General features: G+C 37.9%; 1 protein-coding gene across 9 annotated transcripts in view; it reads left to right on the forward strand.

Moving 5' to 3' along the window:
- Nucleotides 1-218: 218 nt before the first annotated feature.
- Nucleotides 219-17,381, forward strand: part of YAF2 (YY1 associated factor 2) — a 70,327-nt gene continuing 53,164 nt past the window's right edge. For 3 of the 9 annotated variants that reach the window (XR_012375111.1, XR_012375110.1, XR_012375112.1), the window contains exons 1-4: nucleotides 219-410; nucleotides 838-963; nucleotides 2,586-2,964; nucleotides 3,865-3,999. Coding sequence is in view for 3 of the 9 variants with exons in the window: in XM_025883231.2 (XP_025739016.1) it covers nucleotides 385-410; nucleotides 838-963 (152 nt within the window). In the remaining 6 variants the exon portion in view is untranslated. The remainder of the gene's footprint in view (nucleotides 411-837; nucleotides 964-2,585; nucleotides 2,965-3,864; nucleotides 4,000-17,381) is intronic. The other 6 variants (XR_003210399.2, XR_003210396.2, XR_012375113.1 and 3 more) reach the window with 4 other exon arrangements.

The following is a 17,381-nucleotide window of genomic DNA, read 5'->3' on the forward strand; positions in this document are numbered from 1 at the left end:
CCCCGCCACCCCGGGATGCGGTGGGGAAGGGCGGAGAGCGGGGCGAGGAAGCGGCGGCGGCGGCGGCGGCGCCCCGGGCTGCAGCGGCCACCCCCACGCCGCCCGCCCGCGAACTCGCCGCGGGTGCTGGGCCGCGCTGGCCGCGTTTGAAGTCTCCGGCGCCGCCGCTGGTTGGCCGGCGCGGGTCACGTGCGCCCAGGCAGGAGTTTCCCCGACAGCTGGAGGCTGCGTGGGATCCGGCGGCGGCTCCCGAGCTCGGCGGTGCGGCCTTCCCCGCCCCCTCCTCCCTCCTCCCCCGCCCGCTTCCGCCCGGCTTATTATCCTCCTTATTGACAAACAGAGCGGCCGCGGCGGCGACTCTCGGCGAGCATTTGTAGCCAAGCCATGGGAGACAAGAAGAGCCCGACCAGGTAACAGCGCCCGGGCCCCCGGGGCCCGGACTGTGCAGGCGGCGGGGCCCTCGCGCCGGGTTTCGGGCGGCGGTCTCGCTCGCCGCCCGGGCAGCGGGGCCAGAACGGGGGCGGCGCCGGCGCCGCTGCTGCGCGAGCGCTGCCGCGTGAGGGGCCGGCGCCGGCCGCCCCACAATGGAGCCGCGATGGCGGCGGCCGGAGCGGCAGCCCGGGGTGTCAGAGCGGCGGCGACTGCGGCCGCGCCCGCGCCCTCCCCCTTCCTGACTTCCCTCCCACTCCGAGCCGGAGCGCGGCGCGCCGGGGGCCCGCCGGGCGGGGGTCGCGGAATTGGGGCGGGGGGCGGGGCGGGGGCGGCCGCGGGGCCCGGGCGCCGGGCGCGGCCTGCTGGTGACCCCGCGCCGCGTCGTGTCCGTGTTGTGTCCTGCAGGCCGAAGCGGCAGCCGAAGCCGTCCTCGGATGAGGGTTACTGGGACTGTAGCGTCTGCACCTTCCGGAACAGCGCCGAGGCCTTCAAGTGCATGATGTGCGATGTGCGGAAGGGCACCTCCACCCGGTGAGTCCCGGGCCTGCCCCGCGCGCCGTCGGCCGCCCGGGTCGCGGCGCAGAGGACGCCCCTGCGGCTGCCGCCCCCTCCCGTGACACTTGCAGACCCGGCGGGAGGAGGCGAGACTGAGGTGGTGGCCGCGATAGGAATTGGGTCAGATTGATCGCGACCCAAGCGATGGTTTGCGGTGTTGGGTAATTGAAGAGGCCGTAACGTTATTTGCTGCCAAGAGAGAATAAATTATTTAAGGGAGGCATTAGCTACTGCGATTTTAACTCGTATTGCTGGGTGTAATGCCCCCCCTCCCCATTCCGGGTATAATAATGTTGGCTGCATTGTTGTGTTAGTGTGTAGGAATCAAAGAAAAACCATGAAATCCTCTAGAAGCAAAAGATGTAATTTAATTTCGTTCCTCAAAAAAAAAATCTGATTATAGAATACACAATAGGTTAAATTTCATTTTTCTTTTTTTAGTATAGATGTCTGGAAGGGTCAGATCAAGGTTTTGGTTAGTATATTTATTCTTATTCTCTAAGATTTTATAAATAGTTGGAGGTGAGCCCAGTCACAGGGACACATTTTTACTTAAAGTATCTGAATGTTTTTAGTTTGATTAAATGGCAATCTCTTAGACTATACAAATGAGATGAAATGATCTCTGCCTATTTTCAGTCTTTACTTTATTGTAGGCTTACAGTATAATAGGTCATTCTTTTTAAAAAACCACTTAAGTGAGTTAAGTGGATAAAGAAAATTGGAGAGGAAATTCAAAGTCTGACATTCTTGATCTGCCAACACTTGGTTACAGTTTCTTCACCTTTATAGGAAAGTAGCCTTTGAATTTATTGTAATAATGTGATTTATAGGTTAATATTTAGATATCATGTATTTTGATATTAGAAAGTCTTTTAGAAACTATGCTGTCACACGAGTGTACGTATCCTGATGTGATATATTGTTGCTTTAAAAAAGGCCTTACTCGAAACTGACATTAATTTATTCAGTAGGAGTTAGATTTCTAAAAATGAGATATCCAGATTTTTAAACCCCATTTACAGCAATTTATTAAATTTTTCTAAAAGGTAGAGACAAATGGTTGGCAATTACTTAAATTTTAAGATTTGCTTAGTGAAGCTAGCTGCTTTTGACATACCTGTCTTTTTGTGGATCATAATGTGCTTTTTGTATATTAATTTTCATTTACATAGGATAAAACGTATTGAGCATTTTTCATGATATCCTTTAAGAAGCAAACTTTAAAACATCTTCTAAATTCAAGGAAATATGATAGACCATTCTAAAAAGAAAAAAAGCACCTATTTGCTAAAGTGAATGTGGCAACTATTTTTGGACCCGTGATTTAAGTGTTTTGAAAAGTAGAGTATATCTTTATATAAGGTTGGATTTGGTTTAGAATATATTTGTGTATCTATGTTAGTACTTTGTACTTCTTAAAACACTCAATCAATTTTCAGAAAATGGTTTTTGGAGGCAGGAACTTTAAAGTGGAGACAATTATTATAATCTTAATCTCTGGTACGATGTTGTTGCTTTTTGTTGTTCCCTCTCTATTTTCTTGTAGCCATTAGAAAAAATACTGAAATTAGAAGAGCCTATATGTTTATTTGCAGGGACAGCAAGGAAGGGGGGAAGCTGTTGTCCTACTCCACAGCCAGTCTTGGGGTTAGAGGAACCCTGAGAAATAGAGTAGGTGGTGGCAGCTCAGAAGAGAAGAAACAGGCTGAATACCTGGCACCTGGAAGAAGAAGGAATATAGTGCACAGGGGAGTTGGCCCAGGACAGAGAAGTGGGCCTAGTTTAAAAGAGGCTTGAGGCCCACATGGGGGCCCCTGATATTTTTTTACCAGTACATCTGAGCTCTTGTAGATCCAATTTTTAGTGGTGGAAACATTACTTGAGGAGGACTCAGAGAAGCATTGTCATTTGGATTGAAACTGAAGAGGCTCTGGGCAACTCACCAGAAGTCTAAGGGACTCTCTGTTCCTAAAAGTAAGTGTTCTACACTACGACCCTCTCAGCTTCCTCCTTCCTCTCTCTGAATTGTCTCTTCTCTTTTGATTTTGGCCCTAAGTTAAACCTAAGAGCTCTGATTTCTGTGTTATCTGTTATTTTCCTGCCACTGTTTCTGCAATTCAGAGTGGAATCCATGTTTGGATAGAATAATGGAACAGGTCATTGTTAATAGGGCAGATATTGACTGCACCACAAAATATTTCCCTCTCTGGTAATGTTAGAAAAACAGGATTGCAGAATACTAGTGAGAAGCAAACGTTTCAGGAGGTGGAAGAAATAATTTTGTACAATTGGCATGTTAATTAGCAGTTAGGGTAGTTTCATGGGTAAGGTTGGCGATTATCAAAGCAGGGACTGGATAGCGGCAGAGCAGAAGATGCAGTTTGCTAATGACTTGTTTGCGTGACTGACCTACGGGACTTGAATTGCTTGGGTCAAACTGACCTTTGAACTGATTCTGTCTGGAAGTCGCCAAATGTGAGGCCAAGTCTCAGCCATCCCAGACATCTGAAAAGTCTTGTCTTTTTTTAAACCTCCAGAGAAGACGGAGCCCATGATCTCCCTCCGAAGTCTTTACTGACAATTTTGTTTTTAAGGAATATCAAGTTCAAATCCTTTATATATCAACAGAAGACCCTTTTTTTTTTTTTGGCTGTATCCTTGGTAGGTCACGATTTTCTGCAAAATAACTGTATGCAATGAAATGAGGTCATATTCATAGTCGTATTTTAAAATGAAACATGATTTGAAGTAGCTTCAATTCCTAAATTTATCAGTTATATTCTTTAAATTTATGCCATTTCTGTGATTGAATTTCAGGTTTGTGCTTGCTGGCCTTAATTAGTTTAAATTTGATTAATCTCTTTTTTTATCCAGAATCTAAATAACTAGATAGTTCAAGTTACCTGAAGTTTTCTACATTGTGCTCTTGTGAGAGAAGCAATGATAAATGTCATACTGACAGAAAACATTTAAAAAAGAAAAAGCTACGGTGACAAATTACTATCAAAGGTACTATACAGTCTCCTTCATCTTTATATCTCAAGTTTTTATAAGACAATAAGTGTCTCAAATATAAACCTCAGAAACTTTAGGAAATTAAGAACCATTCTGAATCATCAGAGAAAATTTAGTGTGTATAAGGGTAGTACAATCAATGTATGATGATTGAGTTAAAATAGTATCTTATTGCCACTTCATATAGGAATGGGAATTACTGCTTGACTCAGATGGCAGATATTTAAAAATGAGTATGATGAAGCTATTTGTTTTGATTTTGAAATGTGATCTAAATGAGAACATATAAGACACCTAGTCTATAGTGGACTTTCAGGTGTAATTTAAAGTATAACAGGTAATGTTATATTTTCTCAGGATAAGTTGTAATAGATTTATTACTTAGATTTTTTAGAGATGTTGTTTTAGAGAACAATGAAAAAGATTTCACATGGAAGAAAGAACACTAGTTGTACTAGGTGTCTGGCGACCTGTGTTCTTAACCATTTCAACTACTTCAGTGTTCAGCAGTGTTTACTGAACATCTTATTTTATATAAGGGTTGAGCTAGGTGTTGGACATACAATGGTGAGCAAATAGATGTTTCCTTTGTAAAATTTTATGATTTTGTTGTCAAATCAGAAACACTTTGAATTGTATCAAATTCTATACGTGAAATAGTATTAGTAAATCTTTATGTATACGTCAGAGAGGTTAAAATTTTCTCACTTAAAAAAAGTAGTGTTGGGGTGCCTTGGGTGGCTCAGTCTCCTGGGCATCTGCCTTTGGCTCAGGTCATGATCCCAGAGTCCTGGCCAATTATCTGATTAAAATCTTTTCAGTATTATTGTTATCATATATGCTTTCTGTCTTCTAATTTGAGGTTTGTCTCAGATTCTCCTACTCTTGATGTAGGAATGGGAGAAAAAAATTGAGGGCCATCTAAGTCAGTTTGTTTTTCAGAAATGCAGAGTTCCCCAGCCTCCCTTACCTGTCTGAGGAGCCTTTCTAGCTACCACACAGCTGTTGTTGTTCAGAGACTCCTTATTCTAGGAGGTTGGTTGGTTGGTTTTCGTCTTCATATCTTGGGTTAGTGTAGTCACAGGAATTCATTGTTTACAGAGAAATTCCTAAAGTGATTAGTGGTTCGATTAGTGGTTTTCAAAGTGTGATCTGAGGAATCCTGGGGATCCTTGAGACCCTTTTAGGGAGTCTGTAAGGTCTAAACTATTTTCAAAATCACATTAAGATGTTATTTGCCTTTTTTTGCTGTGTTGACACTGCAGTGGTGGTGCAAAGGCAAGGGTGGGTAAAACTACTGGCCCCTTAGCATGAATCAAAGCAGGGGTACCAAATTGTTATCTATATTTATCATAATCTTCACTACTATGTGTGTGAAGTAAAAATAACACCAGTTTCACTTAAGAATGTATTCCCTTGACGAAGCAGTAAAAGTTACTAATTTTAGGAAGTCTCGTGTCTTTTTTAATATTGTCTGATGAACTGGAAAGTACAAGTAAAGCACTTCTACTGCATACCAGAATACAGTGGTTGATTGAAGGGAAAGCATTTGTGTAGTTGTTGGAGCTGCAGGCAGAACTAGCTGCTTTTTTCATAGAACATCGTTTTTGCTTGAGAGAATGCCTGACAGACTATGGCTATTCAGACTTGGATATGTACCACATATTTTCTCGAAAGTGAACACAGTGAATTGTTTTCCTTGACGTGAAAACAATTGATAGTATTTGTTGCCAATGATAAACATTGAGCTTTCAAGTAAAAACTAGAGTTTTTTGAAAATGTGTAACCACTATAGTTCCTATTACTTGAAAGATGAAATTAGGTGGTGATACCAGTGAACATAATTTCTATTTTATCATGAAATTTGTTGGTATTTGGAGGATTTGCATAACTCAGTGAACCAGTATTTTCTAATAACTAATGTATGATGTTACAAAACCATGCATAGATAATCCATTTAAAGTACAAAATAAACCAATAGATTTTAAGGGACAACTATGAGAACTTTGTTGATGGGGTTTCAGATTTCACATTGCAACTAACCTTTGAGAAGTAACTACTTGTTTCTTTTCAGATAATTATGGATACAATTATGGATATAATTATCTGAAAAGGCTGCTAAAATACTCTTCCCTATTCAACTGCATATTTGTGGGAGTCCAGATTTTCTTCATATTCTTGAACTGAACCAACCTATTGCGACAAATTGAATGCAGAAGTAGATATGACAGTCCAGATGTCTTCTGTTAAGCCAGATATTAGAGGTTTGCAAAAGTATGCAAGTGCTACTCTTCACACAAAATTACTTTTGTTTTGGAAAATACAGGGTTTCTTAAAATAAAAATATTTATGTTAAAATGTGCTTTTTATTTTTTTAATGAACTAATATATATTTAAATTTTAGCTGTTTTTATTTCTAATATAGTAATTTATTTCTTGCTAGATAAGACTTACATACACTAAAGTTCTTTTAACTTTGAGAGTGTACAGAGAGCCTGAGACCAAAAAGTTTATGAACTGCTGGTGTAGGGTTTTACTAGCTTGGGTTTCTACATCCAACAGATTTACTTCAGCAGGCATTCTTTTCCTTTCATTTATACTTCGTTGAGTAAGATCTCCTTGATAACCTAGTGACCTACTTGTTAAACTCAGTGGCCTAATCTCACTCTTCTTCCCATGTTACCTCCATAGAATTTGGTGTTGGTAGCCTTTTTTTTTTTAATTGAAATTCTCCCTTTTTGATGTCTCTAACACGACTTATTCCTAGTTTTTCTTGTATATCTCTTAAATCAATTTCTGCCCACTGAAACCTGGCTTCTCTATATACTTCACTTGTATGTGGCATAAACTTTTGGAATCTAAGTCAGAAACTATCATTGTCTCAAGTTTGATTCTAACTCATCGTCATCCCTCATGTCCCGTCTTTGGGTTGTCTCTCAGATCTGTCCTTTTTCCAGTTTATGTTGCGTACTTTAGAAGCCCATGTCATCTCTCTCATGAATTATGACAAATTGGTCTCTTCTCCACAGTGCTGCTAACATTATCTTCAGTATGTTTTTTGGAAACTATGTGATTATGTTCGTCCCTTTATTAAAAGAAAAAAAAAAGCGAGATCTCCAGTGAATAAAGACCTCTTTATTGAATAAAGGTTGAGCTCCTGAGTATGGTATTCAGGGCTATATGATCTATCTCTGAACTGCCTTCCTAGCTAGCTTCGTTTCCTGCTGCATAGCTTAACCAATCTAATGCTGCATCAGCACTGAAGTATTTTTATCAAATGGCCCTTTCTTAAATCCTTCTGGGATTATAACCTCCCTACCCCAACTGTTTTATTGATTCAATCTATGTAAATGTATATGTAATTATTCCTAGAGAATCACCATGTTGTGGTAATATTGTCTAGATGTTTATCTGTCCTTCTGGGCACTCTTACCCTTGGCATCCCCAGAAGCTAGAAAATATTTGGAACATTATAGGCATTTAAACTTCTTCAGCTAACGTTCCTTTAAATTTTACTATTGCTCTTTGACACCTAGCATTGCTTTTCCAATAACTTTTTTTTTTAAGTTTACTTATTTATTTTGAGTAATCTCTACACCCAGCATGGGGCTTGAACTCACGACCCCGAGATCAAGAGTCGCATGCCCTTCCGACTGAGCCAGGCAGGCACCCCCCAATAACTTTTAAGATTGCGAACGTGTTAGCAGGCTATTTTGTCCATAATTTGTAGGTATATATTTTAGCATTACTTTTTAAAAATTTTTCACAATTTTGTTTTGTATTTTGATGCTATTATTTGATTCAAAGCAAGTGTTCACAGTTAGACTAGTAACTGAGATGAGTGACCCTGAGTCTTCATATCTTTGTCTTTAAACATGGAAATAGTATTTTTATAACACAATAATGTTATAACACAATATGTGGTTGTTTTTGAAGATTGAGAACGTAAAGAACTTAGTGCATCTCTTTTACATATTTTTTCTATTACTATATTTGTTTTTGTATGTGTGCAAGTAAAAAAATATAATTTGCCTCTCAATTTCAAGGATGCTAATGTGCATGAATACCTTAGCATTTTTATGGCATAACTTTAGAGTTTATTATTTTTATTATCTCACAACACTTATGTAGGTCTTGTTATTCACATTATTGAAATTTGCGTAGCATGGCTAAAAATGAGAAGTATTTCTTGACTAAAGTAAACTGCCGAAGTCATGAAAGAGTACAGTGTATTATGAAATATACTAAATTGTAAGTTTTCTGTTGAGTGATATTTAAAGATAGTTGATATCGAGTGCTTGTCAAAAACTAGAATATACCATAGATTTGTGATATTGGAGATTGTTTAATTGAAAAATCGTTTAGAATTAAAATTTTGTGTTTGTTTTTGAATTTACAGAGCTTAAAGTTAATGGAACAAAGTAATTATAATTAAAATGGAACTAATTTTTACCTTATGATTGAGATAATCTTTTACCTATGAACTTGTTACTTTTAAAGATAAATCAGTTACATAAATTAGCAGACGCCTATACAACTGTAGAAATTAGGCAGACATTAAAGAAATATTGGAATTTTCCCTCATCTTGTGCTTCTTTACTGTTTCCAGTTGTCCAGAGTCAGACTAACAGGATTAGTTGCTGATATTTTTCTACAGTTCTGTTATCGTTTTGCCTACCTAGTTAACTGCTTATTCTTCAAAACGTAGTTCACGTCTCTTTTCTCCTTGACCCATCCGAAACATGCCTTCCTTTGTCTTTTGTGCATACCTCTGATTGTGATCTTCATCAAGCTTTAGCATTCCCTCATAAATTCAGGCTTGATTTGTGCCTTTCTCATGAAGCTTGAGTATTCTTTTTTTTTTTTTTTAAAGTTTTTAAAAATTTTTATTTATTTATTTATTTGACAGAGAGAGACACAGTGAGAGAGGGAACACAAGCAGGGGGAGTGAGAGAGGGAGAAGCAGGCTTCCCGCGGAGCAGGGAGCCCTGTGCGGGGCTCCATCCCAGGACTCTGGGATCATGACCCAAGCTGAAGGCAGATGCTTAAGGACTGAGCCACCCAGGTGCCCTGAAGCTGAGTATTCTAAGAGGACGAATTATCTAGAGGGAGGAGGGTGGCTCTTTGGTTAAAGTTGTGAGAGTAGCCGTATTCTTTTTAGAATCTAAATAGTCCCTCAGTTTGTGATGCTTATCTTCATTATATCATTTAGTGTATTATAGTTGTGCTACATGTATGTATTTACTTTCTAGTTATGCTGTGAGTTTCTTAAGGGAAATAAGAGCTTTTCGTTACCTTTTTCAAAGATGCTTGACAAAGTGCCTGGGAAATAATAGGTGTTCAAGAAAAGTTTGTTGAAAGAGGAATATACATATTAGAAAGGAAAAGTTATTATTTTTTTAATATATAAGCTTTGAAGAAGTTGGAATTCTGTGTGAATTATCAGAAGTAAATGGTAGTGAACAAAATTCTAGAATTCTGCATATGCTTAATGAAAACGTACCATATGCCAGGAATTACACTAGGACTGAGACCCAGTTCCACCCTCTTTGAGAGTTTGAATTCTAGGAAAGATAGATAAATGGTATATGCTAATGAGTAAAAAGAAGAAGGAATTTAGAATTAATTTTCCAACATTAGAATTAATTTTCCTAGTTTTTGGAGAAGTCCTGTGCTCAAGTTAAGAATGAAGTCAGTTATTGGCATAGTCATTGTGAGTCAAGCCCTTTTGGTAAAGTGTGTTCTAACATCATGGCCAATTTCCAATTTGATCGATTAGCTTTCTCTTAAGAAATTTAAGCCAAATGAAACTGCCACATCACTAGGTAAAACCCTCTCTTTTTCTCCTTGTATAGGTCTATGTGTATATAAATTTGTATATTTTAAAAAGGAACTGCTGTTTTTAAGATAATTGTTATATAATTGAAGTAAGATTTCAGAGAACTAAAATTATTTGCCTGTGACAAATTTACATAGGATGGTAGACTGTTAAATGTATATATATTTAATATTTAATAATCCCAGAAACCATCTTTTTTGAGAATAACATTTTATAATGGGACTACATTACTGAATTTAACAGATGTTAAATTTTCAGCTATCTTACTGATTATATTGGCAGTCATTTTCAGTGTGCTACTCAGGTTTTTTTTTTTTAAAGCATTGTTGAGAAAATTAAATGAGTTAATTTCTGTAAAGCCTTAATTACAGTGGCTCACTAAATGGTAGCCATTACTATTAAGGTATATATTTGAAAGAATATTTATAACGTATTGCTACAAAATTAATTTTGTTATTGTGGTTTCTGGGGGGGTAGAATAAATTATTTATCATTCATGTGGTGATTTTCTGTGTTCAGAATGCTTTCCTATATATCCTTCCATTTGCTCATCAAACTGTAAGGAGGAGAGGAAGATGGTCGTCCAATCGCAGATTAGTGTTAGATCCTAGATTGAAATGCAGGTTGACTACTAGTTGATCTTTTCATCCTTTTGTTTCTGATAAAGAGGTTTATAAAACTCTATTTGAGTGAAAGGTTTCTTTGCTTATTCCTCTTCAAGGCATTAGAAGGCCAGCATATTTTGGTAGAAAGATTAGCATTTTGTGGGGTGTCAAGTTTTCATTCAAGGATTTAATGAAACAGGTGTTTTTTTTTTAAAGACACATTTTTCCTTAATAATCTTTTATAGCTTGTAATTTTAGTGGTATTGCAAGTATGTAAAATATGTCATTGTGAATTTAAAAATAAATTAGTTAACAAATATTTACTTAATACTGACAGTGTTTTGTTTATTGGCTTTCATGGTTATTAAAATCTGTACCTTTTGTTACATGATCTGTGATAATCATCTGTTTTAGAAGATTCAGTAGGCACTCCATTTGCAATATTGTTAATTATGGGAAATTACAGAATTACTAAGAATTTTAGAGCTGTAAGAAACCTTTCAAGAGCTTCCATGGTGTTTAGTCATTTCCTGAGACAGGCTAGTTTTTATAACTTGAAACCTTAATAGTAGATGGATAAGATTGTCTTCAGAGGAGAGATCTTGAGGGGTTTGGGGTAAAAGTGTTGGATATTAAAACTTTTGAAATAGGTTGAGGCCACCATTGTTTGCAAATCCTTCTTGATTGGGATTTTCAGCTAAGTTTTCTTGTTGCTGTTTACTGAGAACTGACAGGTAAAGCGTAGCGGTTTGCTGGGTGAGGTCTTTTTGTTGAAACCCAGGGCTCTAGCCCTAGTATCATTCTGGCAGGTAAGAAAACAGGCTTGGAAAGATTGTAACTTTGTTTAAAAGGCAATAACTTGTTAATGTTGGATTCAGATATTTGGATTTCCAGCCCTTTTTATCACCTTGCTGTGGTAACATTTAAATTTGCAAGCAAGTAACTTCTTAAGGATTTCTTGTAAATTTTGTATACCTAGATCTAGTGCTGTACATCTTGATAATTTCTAGCATTAAACCTACTACTTACAACTAATACAAGAATTTATGTTAAAACTGGGCTAGCAGTATAGGGAATGAAGAACAAAATGACAGCCCCCAAAATAATATTTTTGAAGTGCAAATGTTAACAAACTTCATTTTGATGTTTTTTATAGTAACATTTATTGTGCTGTAGTTATCCTGACTTCTTTGATATAGTATTTCTTAGAAGAAAAATCCCTGTAAATATTATTTCCCTCTTTTATGGTGACACAATAAGAGTCATTAATAGTATAATTAATAACCAATTTGACTATATGTGTGTATATGAATGATAAAAAATTTATGCAGCCCACTGGCAATTTTTAGACATGAGTTAAACCACTTCATTTTTACATGTTTTATAGTCTGATCAGGGTTCTTCTGCACACTGTCATACTTTATAGGTTGTACTAGGGATGATCAACCTCTAATAGCAGCAAGTAGATAATATTTGATGACAGTAAGGTGATTGCTCAAGAAGTAGAGCTCTAGGTACATTTGCAGAGAAGGCAAAATTGTTTTGGACTTCTTTCATCTTTTTCCATCCTTTTTTGCTATTTATCTTTGATCTCCCCAAGGCCCAAAGTCTCCTCACTAATAGTCATTTCTAGGTTGCCTTTTTTTTTTCCTACCTTGCTTGCATTCTTTATTTTCTTCACTCCACCAGCAGTTCTTCCTTTACTAGAAAATCTTTTTTGTTTCATCTGTTCTGTAAATCTGAATAAAATAATTGTTTCAAGTGTGAATATAAATAACCTGAGCATGGGGGATAAAGTTATTTTTTTCTTAAGGTAGTAACTCTCATTCTGATGATAAAAGTATTACATGTTCATTGAAGATACTAAAGAAATAGAAGGAAAATAGGAATGCCCATCATAACATCTCTCCACCCAGAGATAGCTACTTCTAAAATGTGTTTCCTTTCTTTTACACGTGGACATTAGTGTTTGTTTATTTAAATCGAATTTAGTTAACATAATGTATTATTAGGTTCAGGGTAAAGTTTAGTGACTCATCAGCTGCATATAACATGTATTGCTTGTTATATTAAGTACCCTCCTTAATGCCTATCATCCCCCCCCACCCATTTCCCCTCTAGCAACCCACAGTTTTTTCCCTAGCGTTAAGAGTCTCTTATGGTTTGTCTCCCTCTCTTGTTTGTTTTTTTTTTTTAAAGATTTATTTATTTATTTATTTATTTATTTATTTATTTATTTATTTATTTATTATTTTTATTTATTTATTTGACAGAGACACAGCGAGAGAGGGAACACAAGCAGGGGCAGAGGGAGAGGGAGAAGCAGGCTTCCCGCTGAGGAGACTTCTAAATCGGGAGTTTTCTGACTTCTCAAGATAGCCCTCATCTTGCCTTGATTCTCTCTCTGCTTCAGCGTGCTTCACAAACACTGGTCCTAAGGAATGTCTTTGCAAAAAAGAAGCCAAGAGTTTGGAAAATACGGTGTATCCTATCTTTTTGGAGTTTAATGAATTGCAAGTTCTGAGAAGTTCTCCAGTGGAATTTGTTTAGCTTATTTAGTTGAGCAGTTCTCAATCGTACTTGACTGGGTTTTGTTTTGTTTTGTTTTTCTATTATAATACAAAACTTGTTGGGGCATACTGTTTTGTAAACCCTTGCTATTGAAGTGTGGTCCAAAGACCACTGGCATAGGCATCACTTGGGAGCTTTTGGAAATGCAGAATCTCAGGGTGTCAGCTGGCTCAGTTGGAGGAGTATGTGACTCTTGATCTCAAGGTTGTGAGTTCAAATCCCACGATGGGTGTAGAGATTACTTAAATAAATAAAACGTTAAAAAAATAAAAAAGAAATGTAGAAGCTCAGGTCCCACCAAGGATTTATGAGTCAGAACCTGAATTTCAGCAGGATCCCTAGATTATTCAGTATGCACATTAAAATTTGAGAAGCACTGCTCTAGTTTTTTTTTTTTTTCAGGATAAGATAGTGAGGTGGGCAAGGCTCTGAGGTACTCATTCCATTTGAACTGCTTTTTCCAAAGGGCTTTCCTCTTTTGGGGGTGCACACATGTGTAGGCAGGGTTGCATGTACGTGTGCATGTGGGTGTGCATTTGTGTACAGGCATGTCAGTGTGGGTGTCTCTCTGTTTATGGTGCCTCCTCTCTGACCAACAGACACTTCCCTCATGAACTCTTACATTCAAAAGTGCCTCCTCCGTTAACACTTCCTCCTTCTTATCCCTGTTTCTGATATTTGTACACAACCATACATTCCTTCACCCATACAGCTCATTCAGGGCTGACTTTGGGAAACCTGTGAGAGAGCAAGTTGCAGGAAATAAGGGAGTAAGGAGAAGATGTGTTTGCCAGTTAGAATCAAACAACAGGTAAAGGGGTAGAAATGAACTAGCTTTCCCTCAGAAGAACCCAGTAGTTTTTAATTGTGTTGATTGGAGCCCTGAAGTCTTAGGAAATTGTCTCAGTGCCTGTCTCAATAGGAGCAAGCAAGTGGGGTTCCATGCTCCCATACTCCACTTCAGCCACATCATCTATGCTCTTATACACTTTATTTATTGGGATTTCTTCTAATTTTTATTTTCGAAAAGTGTTTTGCTATCAGAACATTTTTTTTTTTTTTTAAACCACTGCCCTGTTCTATCCATTTAGTCTTCTACCACTTAAATTCTTCAGTTCAGCACAGGCTAGGTTAATTGTAACTGGACTTCTTAGCCTCACATTTCAAAGGCAAGAGCTAATAATAAGCTTAGTGTAGTGATGGGTGGATTTGAAACTTTCTCCCTTGAAAAGCCTTTTCTTTTTCCTTCCTTCCCTATATCTTTCCTTTCTTCTCGCCATTCTTATTAGACACTTTGCTCTTTTTTTTAAAAGACCAAGACTGGTAAAACCTAGAGCTGCATAATCATTGATTAGATGAGTAATGAACAGTATAATTTATAGATGAGAAATATATTAAATTCATAATGTCATCAAATTATACTTTTTGGTAAAAATAAGGCTATTCCATTATCTATAAGAATGTGGTTATCACATTTGGTCAGTATTCCCTCCTTGCCAATTTTCTGTAACTTAATGCCTCTGATCACGTAGCATTTTTCTGTACTATTCCTTGGTAGCTGACATTTTAATTGTAATCTTGCCATCTTCCACTTGTGTAGGACTTCCATTATATATTCATATTTTGGGTGCAGGAAAATTTATCTAGTTTTATTTTTTCACCTGCCTGTTTGTTTAAAAAAATTTTTTAAGACTTTACTTATTTATTAGAGAGAGAGAGTGTGTGAGCACAAGCAGGGGGAGCAGCAGGCAGTGGGAGAGGGAGAAGTAGGCTTCCCGCTGAGCAGAGAGCCCGATGCGGGGCTCGATCCCAGGACCCTGGGATCATGACCTGAGCCGAAGGCAGACGCTTGACTGACTGAGCCACCCAGGCGCCCCGTTTTAAATTTTTATGTGTATTCAGCATAATGGCAAGCAAAAAAAAAAAAAAAAAAGTCAATATTTCAGAGTTCCCTGCAGTTATATACTATAGTGGTGAAGACTGGACTCTGGAGCTTGACTGGGTTTAAATATTGGTCTCACCCACCACTCACTGGTCGTGTGACCTTGTGAAAGTTAACCAACTTTTTGAGCCTCAGTTTTTATGTTTATACAATAGAATTGACAATAGCTCTATCGCATAGAATTGTGAGGATTAAATGTGATAATTCTTGTAAAGTACTTGACAACAGTGCCTGGCATATAGTAAGTCCTCAATAAATGTTAGCTAAAATAATCAAATACATGAGTGGTGATAGAATTTAGGGGTATAACAGTTCCTTTTGTCAAGGATGTGGGTTCAGGTATGCTCTAACAAAACCAGAGCATAAGAACAAGTGTTTTTTACTAAAAGATATCATTTCCAGAAGTTGCTTCAGGAATAATCTCACCTACCCACCCTCTCTCCCTACCTCCCTCTTCTCTTTCCTACCCTATTTGTGCCTGCAGAGAGGTGTGCGTGCGTGTGTGTGTGTGTGTGTGTGTGTGTGTGTGTGTTTCCTAGTAACCTGATGTGGCTTGTCACATAAACATTTGGGGCTTACCAGTAAAAGTTTTAACATCTAAAAAGCACTTTAGTAGTACAATAATGGTAAGCTGTTGGGGGACAGCTTGTTGGGGCAAGCGTGGGGCAAGCTGTATATAGACTTAAGAATTGAATAGTTAAAAACAGCATTTTTTGCTGTTTGCCATAGTTAAAGAGCAATCTGTTTCCAGGGTTGGATTGTCAGAAAGCATGGTCGTGATCTTTTTTAGGCCACTTTTGCCATCTGGTATATTACGCTGTTTCTTCTACCGCACATTCTCCAGTCCTCCACAGTTTCTTTCTTGGTTTTTGTGAGTGTTCAAGTATCATCTCTCAAGAAACATTTCTTTATCTCTAGGCCAGAATGAATGTCCTTTCAATTACTCTTGAAGCATTCTATGCAAAAATGTGATAAGTGTAATTACATAGTGTATTGACATCATTTTGTGTCTGTTGCTTTCTCCTTCCCAGGACTGTAATCTCTTGGAGAGCAGTACCATTTGTCCTGGAATCACATTTCAGCTTAAATCCCCACCTTGCCATTTATAGCCATATAACCTTATGGCTTTATGATGATGATTCAGTGTGATAAACGATGTAGGGAACTTAGCATAGTTCCTAATTAATAATGATAATAAATAATTTTAAATAATATTAATAAAAATTCCCAGTGCCTGTCACTATGTCTTACATAGGTATTGATAATGCTTAATTGCAAAGGCTCTTTATCATTTATCTGATTGCTGCTTTAAGCTGTTTTCCACTTCTTGTTTTTTAAGGAACATTTATATAATATAATTTTATTTCATGAGCCTGTGAGTTGAATGGAGTATGTTTTATTACGCCCATTTTACTTGACAAAAGAACTTGTATTAACCAAAGTTACATTCTTACTCAACTTTTCCAGCAATTTAAAAAATGTTTTCTTTTGCCATCAGTATAATATATAGTTTAAACCACAACCAATAGCATTTTATTCCATCTTATGTCATGCTTACTTGTTTGTTGAATCTGAACTAGAGGCGGAGAAACCATTTAGTGGAAGCCATTACAAAAGTCTACACAAGAGACAGTAGTGGCCTAAACAAGGATAATGCCAGTGGGAGAAAGAAATGAATAGATTCGAGATATATATAGAAGGAAATTTATAGGATTTGATGGGTGGCTGGATATGGTTCTGGGAAGTAGGAAGTTGGGTTGTAGAGAGGGAAGAATCAAGGATGAATCCCAGGATTCTGGCTCAGGTAAGCAGCTTGGTTAATGTGCTTTTCATTGACATAGGAAATAGGATAGACAATTTTGGGGAAAGGTAATATTTCACTTGTAGATTTGTTGAATTTCAGGTATCTGAGGGAAATCTGAGAGGGAAGATCTGTAAGACAGTTGGATATGTGGGGCTTAAGTTTATGAAGGAAAACAGGGCTATAAATATATACTTGCTGTAGTCATCAGCATACATGATCCAGTTGAAGCTGTGGGAGTAGGCAAGACAGATCAAGGAGAGAATAGACTGCATAGCATGAGAAGAGAGAACCCAGGACAGAAACTTGAGAAACATCACTACGTTTTTGCGATGGTAGAAAAGCATCCCACCAAGACAAAGAAAGAATTGGAGGAGAAAGAGAAATAAGGAGAAAGAAACCCAGGAGAGTGTAATGTTACAGAAACAGGGAAGAGATTTTCAAAAGGAGAGGATGTGGTGAGCCGTATCAAATGACCTTTCATCAGATAGAATCTTAATTTTTCCTTTGCATTCTGTGTAATGTTTAACAGGTGTTAAAATTTATATTTTAAGTTATAACAAGATAATAATCCTGCATAGTGCTTGTACTAAGCTTTTCATGAAAGTTACAGTAGTT

Source organism: Callorhinus ursinus, unplaced genomic scaffold (assembly GCF_003265705.2).
Source record: "Callorhinus ursinus isolate GAN/ISIS: 27379988/994484 unplaced genomic scaffold, GSC_fseal_2.0 scaffold44, whole genome shotgun sequence".
Lineage (NCBI taxonomy): Eukaryota > Metazoa > Chordata > Mammalia > Carnivora > Otariidae > Callorhinus > Callorhinus ursinus.